Source organism: Phasianus colchicus, chromosome Z, assembly GCF_987193195.1.
Source record: "Phasianus colchicus chromosome Z, bPhaCol1.hap1.1, whole genome shotgun sequence".
Classification (NCBI taxonomy): Eukaryota; Metazoa; Chordata; class Aves; order Galliformes; family Phasianidae; genus Phasianus; species Phasianus colchicus.
Window position 1 is genome coordinate 6900507 of NC_143476.1, and position 26009 is coordinate 6926515.

At 45.7% G+C, this 26009-nt stretch overlaps 1 protein-coding gene across 4 annotated transcripts; it reads left to right on the forward strand.

Annotated features, from left to right (window-relative positions):
* Positions 1-15922: 15922 nt before the first annotated feature.
* Positions 15923-21894, forward strand: LOC149912349 (uncharacterized). Of its 4 annotated transcripts, none has more exons than XM_090132104.1 (4): positions 15923-16566; positions 16976-17079; positions 19577-19665; positions 20526-21892. In XM_090132104.1, exons 1-4 carry the CDS (start codon positions 16085-16087, stop codon positions 20631-20633), a joined length of 783 nt encoding a protein of 260 aa, XP_089988230.1. In that variant the 5' UTR covers positions 15923-16084; the 3' UTR covers positions 20634-21892. The 4 variants fall into 4 exon arrangements, 2 of the variants coding, with proteins under 2 accessions (XP_089988230.1, XP_089988231.1); XM_090132105.1 differs by having other exon boundaries at positions 20537-21892; XR_016462099.1 differs by lacking the exon at positions 15923-16566 and having other exon boundaries at positions 16579-17079; positions 19535-19665; positions 20526-21894.
* The last annotated feature ends 4115 nt before the right edge of the window (positions 21895-26009 follow it).

Below are 26009 nucleotides of genomic sequence, written 5' to 3' on the forward strand. Positions count from 1 at the left end.
GGAGCAGAGCCTCTTGCAGGGGGACTTTCAATCAGGCCTCCAGTCCCAGGCACCGGACAGCAGCACTGAGAGCTCTGAGCCACTCTCTCCATGACAAGACAGGATGAGTCCCATCTTCACCGTGGACCTCTCACACCCTCCTGTCCTTTATATAATAATAAAATCACACTCGTGCTCAATCAACGCCTTGACTGCCTCCAGAGTCTTCATTCACACGGACTGGGATGAATGCAGCACACAGCAAGGCACCCCAGCTTGCAATGCTGTGGCTGTGGGGTGCGTGCAGCACAGCTCCGGGTTTGTTCCTGTTTTGTCTGGCTTTGGGATGTCTGCAGGGGGAGCTCTGCTACTATTTGGCATGGTAGCAAATAATCTCTCGCATCCTGGATGCTGCTCATGATACTCCCAAGCTTCCTGGCTGTGGCTTTGTGACGCTTTTCAGGGCCTTCTGATGCATTTTGATGCCTTGGATGTTGCTTAACACCTCCCTCCTCCCATCATGTCCTTTCCTGGCTCCCATCTACGAGCTGGCCGTGCAGATCATCTCCAGACCTGTCATCAGCACACTGCGGCAGGAGAAGCTCCCCCTGGCCAACGTCAGGCAGTACTGCTTGGTCTGCAGCTCAGTGGCCATTTCCCTTTTAGGCGGCTCCTGCAGAAGAATCAAGCAGCAGAACCTTTTGCTCACCCTGCAGCACACAAATGCTACGAAAGCAGAAACAACCTGGGAACCTCTGGGTCTGCAAGACTTCACAGACACTCACCGGCTGTGTCTGATGGTTCCCTCCCATCCTTGATTTCCTTCTCCCCTTCTCCTCGTCTGATCCCACTGCTGAGCCATGATCAAGCTGCCCAGTGTGGCAGAGCATCGTGCAGAGCCGTGCTGGCACCTCCTCCCCTTCCTCTCCTGCAGCTCAGCGTGCAACCTGAGCAAGTTTTTTTCTGAGAAAGTGACCAGCTCTTTTCCATCCCTTTGCCCCTACAAACAGTTGTCCAGAGGATCTCGTCCAAGGATTCCTGGAACAGCCTGCAGCTGGCTCTCCTGAAGTTCAGGCTCCTGCCTTTGCTTCCTGCCAGGCCCGCATTCCTTGAGATCCCCAACTCAAGGAGGGCATGGTCACTGCAGCCCTGACCGCCTCCTGTCGTAACCCCTGGTGTGCACCATGTCCAGCAATGCTTCCCTTCTGCTTGCTGTGCCCAATGCCTGCACCACAGAGTGATTCTCACTGCACTCCAGGAGTCTGTCAGATTGCTTGCAGCCAGCCATGCTGATTTCCCAGACTGACTGGAATCCCCCATCAGGATGAGAGTCAGTGAGTGCGATGCTTCTGCTGGCTGCAGTAAGCAGCTCCCACCAACAGGCTCTCTTTCCAGGCGGCTGTAGCAGACCCTCACCTCCAGAAGCCCTGCACTGCTGCACTTCCTAATTTTACCCACAAGTTCACAACCTGCTCATGGCTCTTCTTAGTTCTTTGCACTCAACTTCTCATCATAGAGGGCAAATCCCTTGCCTTCCAGAATTCCATAGTATCAATTGTGTCTGCTTTATGTCAGGATTTTTTTTCTTTCCTTTCTTTTTCCATTTTCTAGATAGGAAAATGAATTTCTGAGCCAGGAGAAGCAGAAGTGAAACAGTCTTCCTGGCACTGCTCAGGTTGCAGGAGTTGCCAAGTGCTCCTCAGGTAATGTGTGCTGAAGAGCTGACCTTGGTGGCAGGGGCTGTGGCTGCATTTTGTGCCTGTCATGCGGGAATCCAAGAAAGCCTATTCAGAGCAGGAGCTGCAGAGCGAGATAAACATCACGAGAAGGTAAGGCTGAGAAGCAAGGACACCTCCAGAAAGAAGAGAAAAACTGAGTCAAGTGAGCTGCGTGACGGCCGTGTGATGCTGACCATGATTGGAGGAAGAGCGCATGGCTGGGAATGACTGATGGCTCTGGTTGGATGGGTGCCTGTGTGCACAGAGGTAAGGAGTGTTTGTGGGATGTTTTGCTGGCATCTAACGGCTGTAAGGGGAAGTCAAGAGAGAAAACTTGTGAATGCATAGAAGGGATGTTAAAATCTGGAACAGACTGTTTGGATCAGTCACAGCTGAGTCCAGATTGCCACACTGTCAGAACCTGGGGCCTAGGATTTTCCTTTAAGAGTGCCAACTGCTCATTTTAAATGATAAAAAGTAACATTGATAGAAGCTTCCCTCCTTGCATTAGAATAAGGCATTGATATTTGATGTTTCTGTCTTTCCATTCCTTTAGCAGCCTGGGTGTTGATGCAGCTGTATGCATCTGCTGCCCTCTCCTTCTGTTTTGTGTAAAAGAACAGTAAAATATGCAATCAGTGTGAGATCTTTCTGAAGTATTTTACTTTATTTGCCCCTAGGCTGCAATGGCTGGGAAATGGCAGTGTCACCCAGGAGCCCACACGGCGACCTGATGTCTCATTGTTGGGGTCTATTGGAAACCACCACGATGACAAAAGAATGCCTGGGATTCCTCCGGCCCAAATGCCAAACCTTGCACTTGGCTGTGCTGAACCTCATGAGGTTCACCCAGGCCCACCTCTCAAGTCTGCTGAGCTCAAACAGATGTCATTTTTCTCGTGTCCTTCCATTCCGAGTCCATCTGTTCCCCAAAGCAAAAGAATTTGGAGGGAACCACCGACAGTTATGTGAGCGATTTCAGCGTCTATTTCTGATCATGGCAACAACTTCAGAGGTCACACTTAATTTACGGTGCCCGTTGTAATTCTGACCAAGGCTGCAGTTGCAGCTGACTTCCCAAGGCTGCAAGACGTGGTGGTGACACAGCCTTGTGCTTCTGCATTGGTGCTCATCCCACGTTTCCTTTCTCTGTCTCGCAGGTCAGCTCCTGCTGGAAGCAGATGGTATCCCAGTGTGAATGAAGGTCAGTGCAGGAGCAGCTGCTGATGGGAGGAAGGAAGTCCATGCTGAAGAGCTCTGAAGCATCTGCAGGTATGGTTCTGGAGGAGGCAGCAGTGATGTCGGAGGGCTCCCAGCAGGAAGCTGTCTCATCCAAATGCTTGCTGAGTGGTTGGAAGGGAGCTTTCTGCATGACAGCAGCACCAGTTGCTTGCTTCAAATGCTGCAAAGACAAGGATTAGCACGAGTTCCAGTATCTACAGTATCATCACGAATCACGATAGGATTACAATGTGTCCTCATACAAACGCAGCCATTTCTCTCTGAGTCCAAAGGCTGTCCGGAAAGCATCTTTGAGGTCTCTCACACCAAACCACTGCTGTCCGTGTGGGATCTGACTCATTAGGGTATAGGGGTTAGGAACCACAGGCTGTCTTTTGAGAACGGGTTCAGTCATTTCCTTACATCTTGCACCAGCCGATACGTGCCGTCTGCCTTCCGTGCCGACAGGATTGGGGTGTTATAAGGCCACAGACAAGGTTCCAGAAGACCATCCTTAACCACTGTCTGTGTTACAGCTTTTAGACCCACTCTCCCTTCTAAGGCTATGGGATATTGTTGCTGTTTCACAGCTCCACTCCCTCCTTGGGCAGTTATTTGTAAGGGAAAATTGTGAGTCCACCCCGATTTCCTTCCCCTGCCCACACCTTTGGATTCATTTCTTCTCATCACAGCTGATAACACATTCATTGACCCCTGATATCTGTTTCACAGACTTGCAGCTGTAATCCTCATTTAACTGTTAAATCTCTCCCCCATAAATCGGTCCCTGCTTCAGGCACACAGAACAATTGCCCTGCAACTATTTTATCTTTCCATTTTAGTTCTGTGGTCTCCAAGAGTGGAGCTGTCACTTCTGATCCCTCAGCCCCAGTTATGCACAACAGCCACATCCAGATACACGTCTGGTACCTCTGAACTAGCTAATGCTGTAGGATGGAATGTTGTTTCTGCACTGGCTATCAAATGTGGGATTGCTCTGAAGCAGTACAGCACAATGTCTTTAGTAATTTGCCCTTAGAAACAGCTTGAAAAAGTAGAAAGACTTTATTAGTATTAGTAAAAAGAAGTTATTTCATAACATATTTTAGAAATACAGTTGTTCAATCATGTGATCAATTCTCACTTACAGAACTGTAATAGTTACAAATTGCATGGGTTTAGTATTAAGGACCAGAAAGCATGTTGTAAGGCCATTCTGTTTGGATAGGAGAAGCTCAGCAAAAGAAAAACAGACTCCAAAGAAGCCAGGGCCTCCACACAAGGCCGAACTGACTCACTCTGTGGGCAGGTTGGGATGCAACAGGCAGGCATCAAGAGACTCCCCTCTGTCCTCCTTCCAAACTTCTCTCTCTTCAGGGATGAGCAGGTGTCCAGAAATAGTGGCCAAGTGTTGATAAGCAGCTGTCAGGCGTTCAATAATTAGCAGTATACCTGCTGAGCTAGCAAGAGTTGGTGTTTAGCCAGTCACACACACACACACAGAATAGCCTGGGTTGGAAGGGACCTCAAGGATCAGGAATCTCCAAGCCCCTGCCACAGGAAGGACCACCAACATCTGTACGACTGCACATATGCACACTGCTGGATAGAAACAGCAGTGTGGGAAAAAACTGTATGCTGTGGATGCAAAGGGTGAATCAGAATGGCTTAACAGCTGTCCCACAAGGAAAAGCAATCCCTTACCTGCTGTGACATGCTCATGGCAACAGCAATGCAGATGCCAGCAGCTGATGCCCACAAGGACAGCCAGCCTGGACTTATTTTCACTACATATCTTTGTCCTGATGTCCTTGTAGAACCTGGGACATTTCACCATCTCAGCAGAAGAGGGCAGGGGAGTTCCAAGGTGAGGGCACACTCTCCCCTGTTTATCTGGCACGCAAAGAGAAAGAGAAGATGAAAACCAGATGTGTTTCCCTGCCCATGGCAAACACCAGCCTTTCCATCCTTACAGTACTTCCTGACATCAGCACTAATTGAAACAACATCCCACTCACCTTTGCCATGTCTGGCAGAGGTTGCAGCTCTTTCTATTGCATCCCTCTAGCTTTCAAGTCAAGAGCTCCTGTGTCACACAAGGAAAAGCAATCTTTTACCTGCTGTGCCATGCTCATGGCAGCAGCAATGCAGATGCCAGCAGCTGATGCCCACAAGGACAGCCAGCCTGGACTTATTTTCATTACATATCTTTGTCCTGATGTCCTTCTAGAAGCTGGCACATTTCTCCCTCTGAGCAGCAGAGGGCAGGATGGGTCCAAGGTGAGGGCACACTCTTCTCTTTATCTGGCACTCAAAGAGAAAGAGAAAATGAAAACCAGATGTGTTTCCCTGCCCATGGCAAACACCAGCCTTTCCATCCTTACAGTCCTTCCTGACATCAGCACTAATTGAAACAACATCCCACTCACCTTTGCCATGTCTGGCAGAGGTTGCAGCTCTTTCTATTGCATCCCTCTAGCTTTCAAGTCAAGAGCTCCTGTGTCACACAAGGAAAAGCAATATTTTACCTGCTGTGCCATGCTCATGGCAGCAGCAATGCAGATGCCAGCAGCTGATGCCCACAAAGACAGCCAGCCTGGAATTATTTTCATTACATATCTTTGTCCTGATGTCTTTCTAGAAGCTGGAACATTTTTCCATCTCAGCAGAGGAGGGCAGGATGGGTCCAAGGTGAGGGCACACTCTGCTCTTTTTCTGGAACACAAAGAGAAAATGAAAACCTGATGTGTTTCCCAGCCCATGGCAAACACCAGACTTTCCATCCTTACAGTCCTTCCTGCAATCATCAGCAATGGAAACATTATCCCACTCACCTTTGCCATGTCTGGCAGAGGTTGCAGCTCTTTCTATTGCATCCCTCTAGCTTTCCAGTCAAGAGCTCCTGAGTCACACAAGTAAAAGCAATCTTTTACCTTCTTTGCCATGCTCATGGCAGCAGCAATGCAGATGCCAGCAGCTGATGCCCACAAGTACAGCCAGCCTGGACTTATTTTCATTACATATCTTTGTCCTGATGTCCTTCTACAAGCTGGAACATTTCTCCATCTCAGCAGAAGTGGGCAGGAGGGGTCCAAGGTGAGGGCACACTCTGCTCTATATCTGGCACTCAAAGAGAAAGAGAAAATGAAAACAAGATGTGTTTCCCAGCCCATGACAAACACCAGCCTTTCCATCCTTACAGTCCTTCCTGACATCAGCAGCAATGGAAACAACATCCCACTCACCTTTGCCATGTCTGGCAGAGGTTGCAGCTCTTTCTATTGCATCCCTCTAGCTTTCAAGTCAAGAGCTCCTGTGTCACACAAGGAAAAGCAATCTTTTACCTGCTGTGCCATGCTCATGGCAGCAGCAATGCAGATGCCAGCAGCTGATGCCCACAAGGACAGCCAGCCTGGACTTATTTTCATTACATATCTTTGTCCTGATTTCCTTCTAGAAGCTTGGACATTTCTCCCACTGAGCAGCAGAGGGCAGGAGGGGTCCAAGGTGAGGGCACACTCTGCTCTTTATCTGGCACTCAAAGAGAAAGAGAAAATGAAAACCAGATGTGTTTCCCTGCCCGTGGTAAACACCAGTCTTTCCATCCTTACAGTCCTTCCTGACATCAGCACTAATTGAAACAACATCCCACTCACCTTTGCCATGTCTGGCAGAGGTTGCAGCTCTTTCTATTGCATCCCTCTAGATTTCAAGTCAAAAGCTCCTGTGTCACACAAGAAAAAGCAATCTTTTACCTGCTGTGCCATGCTCATGGCAGCAGCAATGCAGATGCCAGCAGCTGATGCCCACAAGGACAGCCAGCCTGGACTTATTTTCATTACATATCTTTGTCCTGATGTCCTTCTAGAAGCTGGGACATTTCTCCATCTCAGCAGCAGAGGGCAGGAGAGTTCCAAGGTGAGGGCACACTCTGCTCTTTTTCTGGCACACAAAGAGAAAATGAAAACCAGATGTGTTTCCCAGCCCATGGCAAAAACCAGACCTTCCATTTTTACAGTCCTCCTGACATCATCAGCAACTGAAACAACATCCCACTCACCTTTGCTATGTCTGGCAGAGGTTGCAGCTCTTTCTATTGCATCCCTCTAGCTTTCAAGTCAAGAGCTCCTGTGTCACACAAGGAAAAGCAATCTTTTACCTGCTGTGCCATGCTCATGGCAGCAGCAATGCAGATGGGTGAATCAGAATGGCTTAACAGCTCAAATTAGGAATGTATTTTCACCTTCACATTACCCATACAATGTCTGAGAAGGAGCTGTGTGTCAGATTTTTTTTATGCTCCCTTTCTTTCACCAGCTCTCATGTGAAGTGCCTAGCTGATGGCAGCCCTGCTCAGCCTCAGAGAAAGGTGACCCCAGCCAGCATTTCTGTGCTTTGTGTCCTGTGTCAGCAATAACTAATGCATTCAGGGAAATCAGGGTCTGTTCATGGACCATTTGCAAACCTAAAGAGATGCCAAAACCCAATGGATAACTGACCTGTTATGAATTATTGCCAAGCTGCAACAAAAGCTGCATGGCAGAAGTGCCTATGGGACCTTTTTCATGGCCCTGATAGAAATCACTGCAGTTGTTTTCTCTTTCATTTGCTCAAGCAATGTCACAGTACTTGTGGTGCCACCACAGCCAGAAGCACTGCTGAGGAAGAAGGTCCATTGCTCAACTATACTGTTAGACACAGCTCCCAGAAGCTTACAAACTAAGGTTCTATCTCCATAGCATACTGGAAAAAAGACCCTCTTGGTCCTTCCTTTTCAAAAGCAGTGGGAAAGACAGAGCCTCAGTTAGCACAGAGTTAACCTGGGGTTAAAGGCAAGGTAATATAAAGGGGTTTCTGCCCTGCAGTATGACTGTATTGCTCCCTCTCAGTTTAAAGCCTGGTAGCCATCCAGAAGTACACTGCATTGACAGAGTATTTGATAGGAAAAACAAAAAGAAAAAAGAAAAAGAAAAAAAGAAAAAAGAAGAAGGGGAAGACATAAGAATGAATGTGGTTTATGGGTCAATTTATGCGGTATCATGAGGGCTGATGCACAAAATCTGTGTTTGGACATCTCTCCACATTCCTGTTCCATTGGTGCCACAGAAGAAATGCTCCCGAGGGATTTGGCATAACAACATGTGATCTTCCATGTCAGTGTAGGAAGGTCTTTTCATTCTGTGGGAGCAAAGAGAAAGAAAAGCTATGAGAAGAATAGCATCTCTACTGTGCTGGAATCCTTGTTCCCAGTTTGACCAAACACTAAGTCATTATGAAAAGAATAAAATGTGACAAGAAATTCTACATTTGTCCCTGTATTCAGACCTTGAAAGTCATATTGATGCTCATGCTTTCCTTGGTACAGTAATTAAGGATGTGCACTGACTCTCAGCCCCAAGATGAAGAGGTGTTTTCTAAACATTTCCTTATTTTTCCCACTGGGCCCATTGCTCTAACTTAAAATACATCCTCAAAGCACTTTTCCTCTCATGGATGTTTCCAGCCACCTTCCCAGTCTATGACATTTAGGGATGTGATCCGATCTGAACCTTTACGTAAACCTTTTGAGACTTGCCCATCACTGCTTCCATTGCTGTTTCTGAAAAATAACCTCAAGGCTATGTAATTAATCGTTCCTTGTTTTAATCTCCAAACCCAGGTAGATTAATGCCTACGCTGACCACAGATCAGTGATTTCTGGAGTCTTCTGCAGAGCAGCACATCTGTAGTTACAAGTTCTGAGTTTCCTTAGAAGGAAAGAAAGAAAGAAAGATGAATGAACAAAAGAAGGAAGGAACAAACATACTCTCAGGAGGAACTTTTCAGGGACCAATTCACAAGCAAAGGAAAACATGCTGTTCTCAGCAACCAAACAATGTACTTTACGCTGCCACAGGGATTGATAACACGCTACAGCTAGAGCATAATTAAAGGGCTCCATCACTGCTAGGCCAAAAGCTGACCCGCTTTAAATCCTTACAATATGGAGAGAAATGCTCTGACAACTTTTTCAGCCTTGAAGAAACAAAGGTAAGCTGTTGAATTGCCACCAATGATTTTCTCCACAAGAAAGCCATCACTATGAAGAGCACCCAAAAAATATGGCAGAGGTTTAGCAGTGCAGCACTCATTACATCCTCAGTTACACTTCATAGCATCCGTGTGTTGAGTTGAGCAGAGGGAAAACTGTGAACCTGAAGTGCTCAGCCAACGAGGAACCGGGGAGGGAAGGAGAAGCATTGGGTAACAGGGCATAAAAGGTGTGATGCTGTTTCTGCAGGTGCCCTTCTGCTTGCAGGACGCCCAGCTCTGCAACCGCAAATAAATCTGCTTTTATCAGAGATACCATCCTGATACATCACCTGGGTATTTCCAGCAGCGCTCAGCAAAACAGACTTGGTCTGATGTTTAGCATGCTTGTCTGAACAACACTTGCTTTCACAAAACCAGCTATTGCTAAGCAAAACACACCCTGGCTCTGCTGATAAGCAAAACATCCTTCAGCTACTCAAGAAGCCCAGTGTATCATTTTTACCTAAGTCAGTGTGGGGGCCTGTCCAGTAGATCACTATGAAAGTACCAACCTGGAGCATCTCAGTGCTCTGGGATGCCCCAAAGGCCTCCCCTTGTGCCCTAAAGGACTCCCAAGATACCCTGCTGCACTCTAGGCCACACTACAGCTCTCCCAAAGCCTCTTATTGTCTGCTAGGGTGCTCCAGTGTCCTCCCTGTACACACTGGAGGCTTCCCAGTGCTACCTGCTGTTTTGTAGGGCACCCTGGAGTCCACCAGTGCTCCTCTGTCTGCTCCAGGGTGCCCTAAGATGCTTGCAAAATGCTCTCACTGCATTCCGGGGAACATTAAGAGCACTCCCAGAGCTCCTCAGTGGTTATTTGGCTGCTCTTCAGCTGGCACAGCGTGCCCTAGAAGCTTCCAGGGACATTGCACTGGACCTGAGCACACTCTGAAGCACTCCCAGATCCTAGCAGCCTACTTGTGAAACCTGCAGGCTTCCTGGGGACACTCAATTTCTCGGGCACCCAAGATTTCTCTCCAAGTCCCCTTGTTGATGGAGGGCACCGTAGGCACTTCCCAGAGTGCCATAAATCACAGAATCCCCCTGCAGGAGCAGGAACACTGACATCTGGCTGCATCGCTTCTTATGCTGGAGTCTCTCTACCCAACAGCCATTCTTCTGGGAACCTCAGCCACAACACTGCCAAAGCTGCATTTGATGGGGATCTTCGTCCTCCTACCACCATGGCTGGGCTGTCTGAGAGACACAGCACAGTATGCTGCAGTCGCTCATCTCCAGAGACAGAAGATACCACACGTCACACTGTTCTTTCTCCTGAGACGTTCCAACCTTCACATCTCTCTGCCTGCCAGTGCAATTGCACGGTGACATCACTCACTGACAGACATTTCACTGCCAGCACAAACACATCTCCCTTACCCCTGCCATCAGCATCCCACTTGAAACACTTCCCCACCTTTATCAGCATTTCCTCTTCCACACAGCTGCTGTGCCAGGACCTGCAGACTCCACAAGAACAGGAGAACTCTGCTTCCCATTACAGCCTTGCTTATCCTTTGCTGGTCAGGTCTGTATCTCTCTATGCTCCTGCTTATGTCCTCCTCCCTTTCCTATTTCCCCTGTTACACTGTAAAACAGTCTTTGACCAAATATCCTTCAGGGAGCAGACACTCTCCTTCCATACCCCCTCACAAAGGCCTTTAGAAACATTCAAGAATGACCAGTGACTCATCCTGCTTCACATTCAGTTATGCTTGGCTGCATCTTTCCAATGGCTTCTTGACTCAGTGACTCCACTTGACCTACAAGTCAGCCCTGTGCAAACTTACATCACTTCTGAACACAGCACTGTTCCTTGCTTCACCTCTAAGGCTGGATGTGGCTCTGGGCAGCCTGGTCTCCTTACACACATCTCCCTTACCCCTGCCATCAGCATCCCACTTGAAACACTTCCCCACCTTTATCAGCATTTCCTCTTTCACACAGCTGCTGTGCCAGGACCTGCAGACTCCACAAGAACAGGAGAACTCCGCAGACGACAGTGATTCCGTTCTCCGCCCCAGAGCCTCCAGTGCTCAGCATCACACTGGGTGTTGTAAGAGCGGAGTGCTGACCGTCACGTCTCAAGCCAAGAGCTTCAGACTGAGCTGCAGTGCCAACGCACTGACACTGCCAGCCAACCTGATGGGGCCACGAGGAGGAGGAACTGCAAGCCAACCAGGACCACAACCACCTGAATTTCAAGCAAACAAGAACCAACACTTGCACTTCTTAGCTCCAAAAATGAAACTAACAATTGCAAAGGAACCTGATGCAGCCCTCTGACAATCTGACATGCCCTGGAAATCAGTCTGCATCACTTTCAACTGCCCTACACCAACTTCCAGCTTCTGCTTGCCGCTCCCTAAAGGAAGCAAGCAGCCAAAAGCAGGAATTTGTCGGGCTGGCTTCACCTGGCAATGAGCAGTCCTTAGTGAATGAGAATGGAAAAAGCCAACTGGATGTTACCATCTCATCTGTTCCTCCCAGGGTTTTACTGTCTCCTCACATCTATCAGAGGAGCCTATGTGAGATAAAAGAATACTACCAAAACCAGTCAGCATGTACCTGTCACGGTGGATCAGAATGGAGTCCAGGAGGGCTCCATCCCCTCTGATGCAGTCAAGGCAAAGTAAGGAAAACACTTCAGATGCCATTCCTGTATCAAGACAAAAAGAAGAAACAGAAACAAGCACGAGCTCTCAAAATCTCAGACCAAAAGCTACTAACAAATGGCCAGAGCAAACAAGGCACAAATGAAACTGGCTCCACAGTATTTCCAGCAATGGCCAAAATCAGAAGCCTAAAACTGCATCTGAGAAAGAACAAGGTTCTACAATCTCTTCTAACACTCAAAAGCATACAGCCCAGGGATTCCCTGTACTGTAAGTTGCATGATGAATGCTCTTCTTCGGAAGCAGCTTCCCTTTTTGCTGCCAGCTGTGATCATACAAAGGGCTGAAGGCTGTATACCAGAGGGATGAAGATTCCCCAGAGGTCACGAAAGATGACTGACCCTACAGAAATCAGAAGTGTTCAAAGATACAGCCCGGCCTCTGCTGTCTGACCATACCTAACCATGATTTCCATCTCACTGTGCAATCTCTCAGAGGCAAACAGCACAAGCAGAGCCCTGCACAAGGCGCCAGTAGCAATACTAGAGGTCACCTGGCTTTGGTGGACGTTGAGGAACTGAGTGTGTTCACTACCAGGGGACTGAATGGATTCACCCCGCTGTGTGACAAGGCGGCCTGAACAAGAAATTTAAAGTGCAAAGGAATAACAGCATCAACAGCACGAGCCCAAATTTCATCTTAGGTGAAGATGAATCTTTTGCAAAATGGCATAAAATGTAAATACTGGAAATTTAAGAGTTTGCTTTCCCACTTTCAGAGACATTTCCTTCCTCTACAATACTTGCTGTGAACACTGCTACACCACTGTGCTCATCTCCAGAATTTCAGATAACGATTTTGTTCACGATGCCTGGTGGCAAAGCAAACACAACCACATTCAACTGTTTTCATACTGCAGGCTGTTACACTTCTAGAATTGGAAACAGAGAACCACAAGGCAGAACGAGAAACATCCAGTGATTATCTCACACAACACTTACCTCAAAGTTACTCATTGTCCCTGCTTTATCTTCAGTCCTACATTTCTGACACTTGCAAATTTGCCAGCAGTTAACATGAAAAATGGCACAGAATACAGTCACAGCTAAAACTCAGTCATTATTACAGGAATGGCTACAAAACACTAACAGCCCAGGGAAATGCAAGAGCATGCACTCCCTCCAGAAATGCTCCCACACATCTGCAGGTCAGGAACCTCACACCAGGCATACTTTCCAAGTATTCAAGGAATCCTCAATGCATTTCTGCACTGAAAGAATTGCAACTGGAGCGCTTGCAAATTTTCAGGGTCAGCAATAGTCTTTACAGCACCTACTCTGCAATGCTGAGATTGCCTCCCTAAGATATCTCTCACTGAGCAAGGAACACCAATCTTCTCTTACACAGAAGAGTCTTCTTTCAGTGCTGACAAGGATGACCTCATATTCAACAAAAGGCTCCAGAGCCTGCACTCTGTGTTGCTCATCTTCTGGAACACAGCAGGTGAAACACTCACTCACATCTAAAACAGAAATCCCTCAAGATGATTCCTTCTGGAAGAAAAGACTCACTTCCCACAACACAACAAAGACCCTCCATGAAGCATCTGCATGGGGGGTCTTTAAAACTGCCTCGCTGGAAAGAAGCAGCAGCTCAAAGTCTGATGAGATGTCTTGCCTAAGAATTTCTACAGAATACCTAAGATGAAAAGCCTCAGAGGAACCCATACGTTGCCTTATCCCACACCAGCAAACAGGCTGCTTCTTGGCAAGAGACCTTCAGATGACTAGCCACATCAGCAGAGCAGGCAGCAGCTCTACCTCGGCCCTTTTTGCTTCAACACACTGGCTTACTGATCATTAGAAACAGAAAGTTAATTCTGCTGGGAATTTTGACTCAGCATGAAAAAGAGAGCAAAAGGAAGGGCAAAATGAATGAAATAGCAATACAAGTTACCCAGCTGTTCTGTTGGAAAGACCATTTTTAAGCCAAAAGAACTGCAGAAAGAAGGAATGGATGGATTTCCTGGAGCATCTAGTTCTCCAGATGCCTACAAGAGACTGCCTTTCTGCATGTGGGACACAGAGCAGATCCCCTCTGATGTTCGGCACAGGGATGGATGGTGCTAAAAGCAGGTTTGTGTTTACCTGCAGGGCCCATTTGTTGTTTGTTTCCATGTACAGAGAGCCCATAGGAGGTATCAAAACCATCTCACAGTTTGTGCTTGTAGGTTCAGTGTTTGGGAGCACTGACCTTCTGAACAGCTGAAACCAAAATCTGCAATTCAAAACCTGTAAGTAATATTCACATACTAATTAATTAAGAAATGCAATAGATAAACCTTTCACACCTGGAGCTCAGCTGCCATCACAGACCATTGCAGTGACTGCCCATGCATTAATTCTGTGTTGATAGTATCACTGGTGTCTCTCTTCTAGAGATGGATCCAAGCTGAAATGTGACTGCTGGTCGAGTTTCCACCTTAGCAGCTCCTCTACTGCTGCTGTCACGACTGCATTGTCCACCTGAACTGCGGGGTTGGATGTGACCTTGTGAGCAGCAGTCTGCTGACAGACTTGTGAGTATTTTCCAGTATGTAGTTATCCCTGGTCAGTAGAAGGAGGAGAGAATTAATGCATATATGCATATATTACAAATACATTAATTATATAATTATATAAATTACATTTAATTACATAAATTATATATAATTACATATTATAAATCCATGAAATAGACATGAATATATACAATTAAAAATCCATAAACATTTTTGTGCATATTTAAATGTAGGAATGCATTCTATCAGAGGCATTGATAAGCAGGCATTTAAGCACACCTTGCTTTGCTGTTTAAGCAGGTCTGCACCAGAATCCTGACTGTAAGTGACATCTGTGAATGTCTTGAAAAGGACAGCTCAAATCTCAGGTCATGCACGAGCATGGAGAAGCTGATTTCCTCTTGATTAATCCTTGATTGTTCAGTGCATAGTGGTCAGATGGAAGACAAAACGTAGTCCAAATGTACTGATTTGAGAAAACAGCTGCTCTGGGTACTAGGAAACGGAGAGAAAATGAAGAAATAGACACTGCCAGAACTCTGCTGTGAGCACTTGTCTCATGAAGGATGTATCATAACAAGCCCAAAACTAATGGAGGAAGAAATAGGCTTTCTAGCTGTGTATTCATTCTTGGCATAACTAATTCTGTCTTTAGACATGTTTTTGAAACACTCACACGTTTTACCAACAGATAAGTAGATAAGAGACCAAAATGCTGAATGGGAATGAAAAAAAAAAAAAAAAGCCTTGTCAAAACAACAACAACAACAAAAATAGAAGAATTAAAAGTGTTCCAAAAGGTTAAAGATGTGGACTGAAAAAGTCTCAGCCAAAAATATTTCTGAGGAATTTTTAAATTTATTTCTGTATTTCTTCTACTTGCCAAGAAAGCACGATCTTACTTCTCCAGCAACATTGGTGTGCCCTTATCTCACTAGAGAAAGGGCCTCTCACCATGGCACAAAGCTGCTAGAGTTTCCCAGGACACAGGAACAAGATTTTCTCCACTTTTCCACTCCTCCACTGTAGCACTTTGCAGTCAATGCTTTGGGGTTTTGGCAGAACTCACGGGTTGCCCTAGTGTAGGATACTGGCTTCTACATTGCCAAGATACCTCATGGTAATTTTGGTCGCCCAGATTTCAGCTCTGTTGGGGATGAAAAAAGAGGCTGAATTTCCCACCGTCAGTCCCACAGATTCCTTCTCTCCCATTGGAAACGTCTGGGACATTACTGAGAAAAACACTGCAGTCTTTTGTTCAGGGGTTGGCAAAGGCAATGCTCCCCGCATTCCTTGCAGGGGGCTTTTTCCATGACTTTTTCATTGCTGTACACAAGTGCATACGGATACTTGGACACTCCGATGTAGGTCGCTCCAAAAGTAATGCCTGCTGTTGATTTCGATGGAAACTGCAGCTCTGCTGCCATCTGCTGGCACGACAACAAAACGTAATGGAGTATTTGTAGGAAGGTTCAGCCTCTGCTGCCGTACCACCAACAGTCACCTCTGATATCACGGGCATTCATCATTATCTGTCATCACAACACCTGAACGTACGGCCACTGACACAGATTGCTGACAAGGCCTACGATTAACCTGCAGCAGTGAGGAAACCCATGAAGTCTACGTGGAAATGATAAAAGCTGACCAGGATAACTGCCAGCCAAGTTTCATGTTACAGATCGGTGCATCATTTCTGTATTTGGCAGGGTTAGGAAGTCTGCAGTTGAAAAACAAAGCACTGGATTTTGCAGTGTTAGTGAAAGAGTGAGATGTGAACAAATGAACCACTTGTCACGTACTGCCTTCTTCTGTAGCGACATTAAACTCTGCAGAAATACATTTTTCCTGTGTTTGCCTGCATTTGTGAGGAACCGGGGCAGAAAGAGAGCAGCGTCGGGCAGAGGGGATGAAAGATGGAACCCTGCTTTCTCGGGCTCTCCTGCTTGCAGGAGGCCGCCACCGCAACCGCGAAGAACGTCTGCTTTATCCGAGACGCCGTCCCAGAGCGTTATGTGGAGACTTCCCACACTGCGGCACGTCCTCCGGCATCACCGCGAAGTGCGGACGCCTCGACCGCCGAGGTTCGCCGCTTCGGAGCCGTTCCCGCCAGAAGCGCAGCGACGGCCCGCGAGGCGCGGCGCGGTTCCGGCCGCTTCCCTCACTCACGGCTCCCCGAGGCGACGGAGCGGCCGCGCGGCTCTCGGCCGGGCGGCTCTCGCGAGAGCGGCCGACGCGGCGGGGACGTCGCCGGGGCTCGCCTGGAAAAAGCCTCGGGGGCGGAGCGGAGGCGGCGGGGCGCGAGGATCGCCCGGGCCGCTTTAACGAGGAGAAGCCGCGAGCCGCTCGGACGCGGGACCGCGCGGCGAGGGCGGCCGTCGGCGCCGCCGGGCGAGCGGTGAGTGCGCGGCTCCCGTTGACGGCCCGGCGGCCGCAGCTCCGGAGGCGCCGAGTGGCCGCGGCCGCGCCCGGCGGAAGGCTGACGCCGCAGCTGCGGAGCCCCGGGTGCTGCTGGGCGCCGGCAGACCGGGCGGCTTGTGGAGATGGAAGCTGCGGGTTGTGTCGGCGAAAGCGCCTCAGCTGCCACACGCAGGCAGGGCTGCTGTTCCGTCGTTGCTGTGCTCGGCGGCCGCTGTGTGAAATGGCGGCGCTTCGTGTGAACCTGGCTGCTGTCTCAGTTAGTCCAGGCTGTGTCTTCTGTGGGTGGTTCTGCTGGGAAAATGAGGTGCTAGAGATCCACCTCTGCAGTGTGAGTGTTCTCCTGCTCCCGCGTTGCTTCTCCTGCTCCCACATCCCTCTCTGCGCAGGGCTTTGGTGGTTTCTGTGAGGAGAAGCCTGGACGAAGAAGTGGCTGCAGGACGGTGCCCAGAGGCTGGTGCTCAGTGGCTCGACGTCTCGCTGGAGATCGGAGGCAAGTGGTGTCGCACGTTGCTGGGACTGATGTTCTTTTGTGTCAGTGAGATTGGCAGCGGGGTTGAGTGTTCCCTCAGCAGGTCTGTAGATGACACCGAGCTGTGGGCTGTGGTCAGCACACCGGAGGGATGGGGTGCCACCAAATGGACCTGGACGGGCTTGAGCACTCGGCCTGGGAGAGCCTCATGAGCCTCAGCAAATTCAAGTGCAAGGTCTTGCACCTCTCTACTTTGCGCTGGTGAGACCTTACCTGGAGTCCTGTGTCCAGATGTGGAGTCCTCAGTACAGGAGAGACGTAGACCCGTTGGATTGTATTGAGTGGAGGGCCATAAGAATTATCCAAGGGGTGAAGCACCTCTCCTATGAGGACAGGCTGAAAGAGCTGGGGCTGCTCAGCCTGGAGAAGAGAAGGCTCTGAGGTGATTGTGGCATTTCAGGATCTCAGTGGGAGCTACAGGAACAAAGGTGATAGACTCTTTATCAGGGTCTGTTGTGATAGGACCAGGGGAAATGGTTTCAAGCTTAAAAAGGATGGATTTAGGTTAGATATAAGGAAAAAGTTTTTTTACAGTAAGGGTGGTAAGGCAGTGGAACAGATCGCCCAGAGATGCGGTGGATGCTGTGTCCCTAGTGACTTTCAAGGCAGTGTGCTGGATTAAACCATGGGGAACCTGATGTAGATGTAAATGTCCCTGTTCACTGCAGAGGAGTTGGACTAGATGACTTCTAAAGGTCTGTTCCAACCCTAAGGATTCTATGATAAAAGACACTATACACACTCTCTTGGCGTTGATTTCTATCTCTTGCCACTTACTCTTCCTTTCCTCCTGTCACTAATACAAACATCTCATTTGCTTTTCTCTATTTTGTTTCCATGTAATCTTCTAGTGTCTTCGGATGCCTTTCTTGCACTCAGTTTCTTGATTCCTACACAAAGGAAACCCACCCGTGACCCCTCCCTCCCCCCACTCCTCTAACTTCTTTCCAGGCATTCAATTCCTAAACTTATTGGTATTCTGAACTCTCCTCTGATTTCATCATGGCAACAATCCATCCTCCATCCTTGACATCTCTCTAGAATTTCTCTCACTAAAGCCTTTGACTGCAGCTGAATCTCAGATCCACATCAGTATGCTTATCTTTTTCAAATTATCAGACACCTGCCTCACATTTAACCAGGCTTTTCTTATTGAATTCTTGCCCTTCCTCAGGGTCTGTATCCTCTCTGAGCTTCTCTCATTATTCTCCAACTTTTTTTTTTTCCAGTTTCATTTTGGGGGGTGTGGGGTGGAAGCAGGACAACACCTTTAACTTCCTATGGGTTTTGGATAAATTTTTTGTCTCTATCCACACTGTCTGTGGATAATTTTGTCAGGAAACAAAGTCATTTCCAAATTCTGAGACAGAGAAGCAGATTAAAACTTATATTTCTCTCTTTGGTGCTCTCTTCGAAACATTCAGCAGTCCAGTCTATTTAGCTGTGACTAGAGGAAAACTCATTTTCTCTTGGTCACCTTTGTGTCCTGTTTGTTCAGTCCTTAGTCACTGAGGTTATGGCCTGTGACTAGAGTGCTGCAGCAGTGTGACAACCAGAATAACAAATAGCCCCAGAGTTGAATTAGGTAGAAACAAGTCAGTTTTGAAACGAGTGTCACAGTACCTTGAAGAACACCTACATGAAGATTTACTGTCATTAAAAACTAAGTATTTGACTCGGTTGTTCAGCATTTGTGTGCGTGCTGCATGGCCTGAATTCAGTGCTGTACAAAAGTTTCTGTTGTTTGGCATAAAAGAGGTCTGGATCCTGTACTTTGCTACCCTAGTATCTCTGGTTCTGCTGGTACATCTCTTGTGCCTGGAGCTGGCTCTCCATCTAACTGAGGCATCATCTTTAACACTTAAAAAAACAAGCTCAAGGAAAAAAGGTTTTGGTGATGTGACATGAAAATAGACAGCACAAATACAGACCTGCAGTAACAGAAGGTATACGTGCTAGGTGTTGAATATAATTTGGAAACCAAGCCACAGATGAGAGGTCTTACTTGATTTGGTTTATTTTTGCTAATCAGAAAGTCAGTAGATGTACACTACAGATGCAGCATAGGGATATTCAGTCAGGTGATGCAACATGTATCTAATTGTTTTTTCATAATTACAATGATTAATAGATATTAGCATGATAATGACTCTCTTCCTAGCTTAAAATATGTTATCACTAAATTTGAAAATGGCACACTAATAAATAGGGCTTCTAAAAGAAGCGTGTTGGTAAAACCTTGTTTTATCTACATGTTTTTCACTGTAATATGAATATATTGAAAACATTTGCACAGGGCCAAGTAATTGTGAGGGAATAAAACAGCATATGAGGTTATAATTACTATGTTAGGTAAAACAGAGCATTATCAGTCTTCATTGTTGTTGTTTTTTTTTCCCTTCCAATTACTTGATAGTCCAGGAAACTTTTCACAGCTGAGCCATTGTGTTTTCTTCAGAAGTTAGAAAGAAGATTGGCAGATTGATGTCCATATTCAGCCATGCAGCAAAGTGCTCGAAGAACTGCATTATTTCATCCTACTCTTCTGTGAGTTTCTATTATTTACCACGTAAGAACAACTTCTTTGTAATGTCTCCCTTGTAGAAAAATGACATGTTTATCTTCAGTGCCAGCCCTTGATTTCCAGTGCATGTTCAAAATAGTTAATGGGTAAAGGAATGCTGGCTGGTTTTATGCTAAGAAAAAAAGCCTCCACAAGTTCACAGTTAGTAGAGTACACTTTTTTTTTTTTTGGCCAGATGGTCTGCTGGTTTCTCAAGTCTTCTTATGTAACATGAGGGAACATTTTGTTGTTTGAATTGTTATAACTGCCTATTTTCTGTGTTCAAAGGAATAGATTCCCTTACCTGTGGGGTATTTTTAACTGGATAATGTAACTCAGAGTGATAATATATAAAAACATACTTCTGTTGGTTGTTGGAAAGAAAGTTGCTTGTTCATTAGAAATACTAGAAATGTAATAATTTGATTTGGTAGTTAGTTTTTCATCTGAATATTAAGTTCCGAGTAGAAAAGAAAATAGCACTAAGTTTAATTGCATGCTGTGAACAAGGTTTAATAACCTATACACTTTCTTAAATATCCCTCAGTAGTGTATGCTATTATTGTCCTTAGAACCCCTGGATGTCCTTGTTTTAATGGTTCAAAGCATGTGAAAAATCTTTATCTCGAAGAATATAACAACTGGGATTTTTTATTTGTACATGATAACACACTAAATTATATCACCTTTAATTAATTTGATTAATTATAATTTAATAATTTAATAATTTAACTATATATAAAAATATATAGCCGTAATTCACTGCTGCAGATCTGAATACAAAGATTGCTGGGGCAATGCTTTCAGGGCCAAAACTTCAGCTAGACTGTTGTGTCTTTTGAAGGAATTATGCAGATCCTTCCTATTTGAGGGTCTAGCTTTTGGCTGTCACCTTATGAAGTCACTGCTTTCCATGGACTTCCTAGCATTCGCCTTAATCAAGAGTTGGTGAGGGATAAAAGCCCCTGGCTGATCTCATATCTGCACTTCTTGCACAACCATTGTAGTAAGTATCATCCTTAATCTAACATTGTGAAATGGTTTAATTTATAATGATTAAAAAGGTGCAAAAACACGTCAACCTTCACATACCTTTGGAAGATCATAGAATCATATAATGGCTTAGATTGGAAAGGACCTTACAGGCCCCCCCAGCCCCAACCCCTGCCATGTGCAGGGCTGCCCCCCACCAGCTCAGCTGCCCAGGGCCCCATCCAGCCTGGCCTCGAGCGCCTCCAGGGATGGGGCACCACAGCTTCTCTGGGCAGCTGTGCCAGCGCCTCACCAACCTCTGGGTACAGCATTTCCTCCTAACATCTAACTTAAATTGCCCCCTTTTTAATTTAAAATCATTTCCCCCTGTCCTATTACTAGCAGACTGTGTAAAAACTTGTAAGCTCCCTTCAAGTACTGGGAGGCTGCAATAAGGCCTGCCCAGAGCCTTCTCTTCTCCAAACTACACAAGCCCAGCTCCCTCAGCCTTTCTTCACAGGAAATGTTCTCCAGTCCTCTCATCATCTCCAAGGCCACCTCTGGACCTGCTTCAGCAGCTCCACATCCTTACTGTACTGGGATGCAGTACTCCAGATGGGGCCTCACAAGGACAGAGTAGAGGGGAGCAATAGCTCAGGTTGGGTAAAACCCAGCATCCTGGCCGAGAAGCAAGAGATGTGTAAGCAGTGTGCTTACATGTATTTCTGAAGCTGTAGGTTGATTGTTATGGTGTATATATGTATGGGAAGAATGGCCTGAACCTCTGATTGATCACCTGAGGCGAGCAATGAGTCAGCCCTGGGAGCACAGGTGAAGGCAATTCAGCTGTGCTGCTGGAAGGAGTGGAGCCTGGCTGCACCTCTCCTAGTGCCATTTAAGAGCTGACTACCAGTGGGGAAGCATCTTTTTCTGGAGATCCCTTCTTTGGAGTTTTACAGCAAGCCCAGGTAAGCGTAATCACTCTATCTATTCTTTCTTTGGTGTATGTAATAATCTGCTTAGCCAAACTCTCTTGTGTTTCGTAATTATAATGTCTGTGTATTCATTGTTTGTACAGTATAACTAAGGTTTTCTAGCATGTGTTCACTGCAGTTGGGAATTATCTAGGGCAAACACGAAAACCTGGCAAACTGTAGCATTGTGGAATAAAGAGAAATCCTGCAGTAGAACAACTTGCAAGCAGAGGCATCTAAGCAGAGAACTAATTGCTTAATAGTATATTTTATCGTTTGTTTTCTTGAAAGCAAGAAGGCAAAGTGGAAGTGAAGAAGTAAGAATGGACATCATGAAAACAACAGTAAGAATTTCTGTTCTAAAAGTAAGCTAGAGAAGGAGTCTGTAAATACTTACAATTCCGCATTAATCATAAATTATTTTTGTTGAGTTCCTATATTCAAGTTTATTTAAATAAGAGGTTGACATAATCTCTATTTATGCTTGTGTGTGCATAGCAGTGTATTTGGAGATGCTCAGGTAGTAGAAAATGGTGGGCCAGTAACTCTGTCACTCTGTTATAGCAAGAAAGAATTTAAAACATCCCTATAATATTATAGAAATAGTTGCTAGTCAAAAATGGATTTTTTTGGTTCCCAGTCCTTACCAATACATTTCTCTGGTCTTGAGTCAATAGTTGGGTCGCTCATTACAAGATGAAGAAAATCCAGCAGAACTGTGTGGAGCACTGAGGGCATAGCAAAATAATGGATCGTCAGTACCAGATAGATGTATGTATTTCTTAAAATTCCCATGTTTTTATGTAGCAATATAGATGGCTCTACTTATCTTGTCCTTAGTACACTTCAAATACTTTGATTCCAGCCTGTTCTGACTTCCTTGTCAGTACCAACTGGGGTACAAATCATCTCACTTGACATCAAACCTGTAACCGTTAGGTGTGAAGTTAAGCTGGCTGAAGATCAGATTTGGCTGCTATGGACGTTCTAAGTGCATCTACAGAGGAAGCTTAATCTTTCCCATCCCAGATGGCTGTCTTGAAAGGGTATGGGTTGCTATCCTTAATCACTCCTTTCTCTTTGCTGAATATACAGGGACTGTAAATACTAACTTAAGATAGTATGTCTAATTTTTGGATGGCTGATTCTAGAGAGCAGAAATTCTATTTTAAGGAGGCACACAAATCCTTCCATGCGGTACTGTTCTTTCTGGGATGTGGTGTCTTATGTACTTTGAGGAAGATAACAATTTAACTGCTCTGTCCTGTACTCCTGGTGTATTTGTTTGTTGCTGGGGGAGTACTGGTCCATTAGGATCCTGGTATGAAAGGCACTCAGAGTCTGTAAGATACCATTTGACCTGCTGTTTATTAGATCGAATGCTATAAGGACAGAATAATAAATAACTGCTGTCCCTTTAGATGCTAAGAACCCCAAGTTATGCAGCACCGAAGAAGCATCTGATCCCTGCACAACACTTTGCTGACCCCTTATTTGAAGGGGTACTCCCATTTGGATAATTTCCCAACATGCCAGCTTTTTGCTGTACTTCTAGACAAAGGCAGGATAACCCAAGTGGCATAATCACTGGTACTAAATGGGAGCTGGAGTTTTTGTGAAGGAAACTTAAAACTTGATTGCAGTACTGAATCAACAGGTGAGAATGATGCCTAGAGCAGAGATCCACGGCAGTTCTAGCTGTTTGGTTCTGTTCACTTGTAGCCTTTAATGTCAGGAAAGGAGTTGAGCACTGAGCTGTGTATGCTCTGTTTTGCTGAGAGTTGCAGTGTGACTTATTGAGTCAAACTGCCATCTCTTCCTGGAAGGCAGGTTCCATTTAAGACACTTTAGTGGCTCGCACTCCAGATTATGCAGATGCACGTTTCAAGGTTGTGAATGACTGGCTCTGGGTCTTTTGAAATGCTCCTTTCCTACCTATCTACTTCAACAAGTAAATAGTTTTGTGTCAAGTTAAAGATCAGAGGGCATTATTCTACCTGATCGTATTTGTGGCTTGGAGACAATCACTATGGCAGATTTCCTGCTCTGAAGAGTACTGCTATGGCATTTAGCTAAGAAACAGAAATTCGATTGAAAAGACAGACCTCTTCTGTTACTGAGGCTTACTGTGTAGAAGTGCTTTTTTGGGAGAGCAGTTTGAAGGAAATTGTCCTGAGAGCTTGAGACATTTCTAACTGTAGCTGTTTAGATCTGTTTCCAACCACCACAGAGCCAACAAGAAAGCTGCCCCAACTCCTCTGAAGAGGTCTTATGTGACTGATGATGGGGCAAGGCCAGGGCCTCCTTCTGTTACCTATCCTCCTGTCAAGGAAGAAGCATTGCTGCACTTGTGTTTTCCAGAAGAGGTGACAGGCCTTGGCAGTGTGACGTCTGGGGTGCTAGCAAGGAAGTCAGGCTGGCCCTAAGAAAAAGTGAAAAAGCATCTGGATGTAAATATTGCCTTCATAACCTGGGGTTCCCTTATTGCATCCGTGTGCAGAGGGACTGGGCTTTTTCTTGGTGATGGACTGACAAATTAATGAAGAAGATTCAGTATGGATCAGATAGATAGAATTGGAGCTGAAGGTCTCAGCAGCAGTATGAGATGCCTAAACAGTGTCATCCTATGAACTCAGAAGGCTCAGGGTGCATTACAGTCATACATGAATTCATGGAGTTCAGTAAAAGACTCACGGTAGGGGTTGCATGGTCAAGGCATCTGGCTTTTGATCTGAAATATGCTGCATTTAACACACTACTCAAACTGATGGTGTGGGGCCAGAGCAATGGAAATCTGTGTCCTAATATGCAATTAAGTCACATTATGGGCCTTGCAGACAAGTTTAATGTCAACAGAAAGATCAGAATTTCCCTTCTCCTATTAGAAGCTTTTAGTAGAAAAGAAAATAAAGCTTGAAATCATACTTTTGAAAAAATTATTATTATTTGGAAGAGAGTATCAGTGTACAACATGGCAAACGCAGCTGAATGAAAGGATTTTTATTTGTAATTGGCTTGAAGCTAATTTCTTTTCTGTTAGGATCTCCTCTACCAAGATTTAATAGCAATCAGAGGGCTGAGGAGGCTTCCCACGCTCTTCAGTTGCAGTAGCATGTGCAGTGTCAATTTACTGGTCTGTAGGTGAAGTCTTTGCCCTTTATCTCAAATCCCTGGGCACTGCCTGCCTTTTAACTACATTTCTGGCTTTTCATCTGATATTCCTACCCTTGTTTACAGATTCTTGATTTTTACCTTGGTAATCCAGTTTGGCTTGAAACTTTATTCTGGACTACGAGCTTTGATTTCTTCCTAGGTTAACAAGAAAGCAGGCATAGTTCTAGGTTTGCTCAAAGAAAGCTTAGCAGTGATTATGTGGGGACGTTTTAGAAGTCAAAGGTCTAGTTTCATTTGATTCTGTTTTCTGTATTGTTTACCATCTCTATCTTAATGTTTGGTGGCATAGCTGACTTCATCTCCCCAGCGTCACCGATTCATTCGTAAGTTTGTTGCTTGGATGAATCTCAGCTGTATTCACTCCTCTCTGTGCCTTATTCTCAGATTTGGTCGTTTCCTCTTTTTTTTTTTTTTTTTCCCAGGCATTTATTGAAGTGCAGACTTCTCCATGTAGTCCTCTTTTTCCTTTGGTGTCCTCCTCTTCATCCTGAGCTGATGAGATTTATTGCCACCCTGCTTCAGTCTGATCAAGCAGTCAAGAACTTTGTTGCTGTTGATGGAATTGTTAAAGCTTTCCCAACTGTGCTTTTTAAGAGTTTCCAGTCTCTTGAGTTTACTGTGGCAAGACCAAGGTTCTCAGAATTCTTGTATGCCTATTCATTATGAGTAAAAACAATGTTTTTCATCTGTAAACTGAAGACATGCTCACAGTGCTAAGTAAACATGCTACAACAAACAGCAAGAAGGCTAAGCCTTTAAAATCCCCTTCATTTGCTGTGATTTGTGACTGTTGTCTTTCATTTTTTGAGTTTTGTAGGACTTGTACCTAACCCGCTTACCCTATGGCATTCATTCAGATGTTGTGCAGGTCGGAGCAGAAGTCTGCATTTGTGCGTTTGAGATTTGCTGTAGTTTGAGTCTAGCTTTAATATATTGATTCACTGGATGAAGGACTGATTCAGCCTTGTTGTGACTGTTAAACTGCAGTAGGTAGAGACCTTGACTACAGCTTGCCCAGCCTTGAACTTGGCCGTCATGATCACTTGGGCACTCCTCCTGGAAAGCTGCTGAGTATAAACTTAGCCTGAGAAGATGAATCTGTTAAATTATCTAACTTTTAACAGATGGACTTGCTTGAACACAGAAGTCTCTGTTATTCTATGGAAAATGCCTTTAGAATTGAGGAAGAATGTATGAAAAGGAAAAAT

Bases quoted from the DNA above. Each gene is read 5' to 3' on its own strand.
- LOC149912349 (XM_090132104.1), top strand. From the start codon at position 16,085: ATGGAACCCTGCTTTCTCGGGCTCTCCTGCTTGCAGGAGGCCGCCACC. The intron at 17,080-19,576 runs GCAAGTGGTGTC...TGTTTTCTTCAG, and splicing joins CGTCTCGCTGGAGATCGGAG to AAGTTAGAAAGAAGATTGGC. The intron at 19,666-20,525 runs GTGAGTTTCTAT...TGTCTTTTGAAG, and splicing joins TTATTTCATCCTACTCTTCT to GAATTATGCAGATCCTTCCT.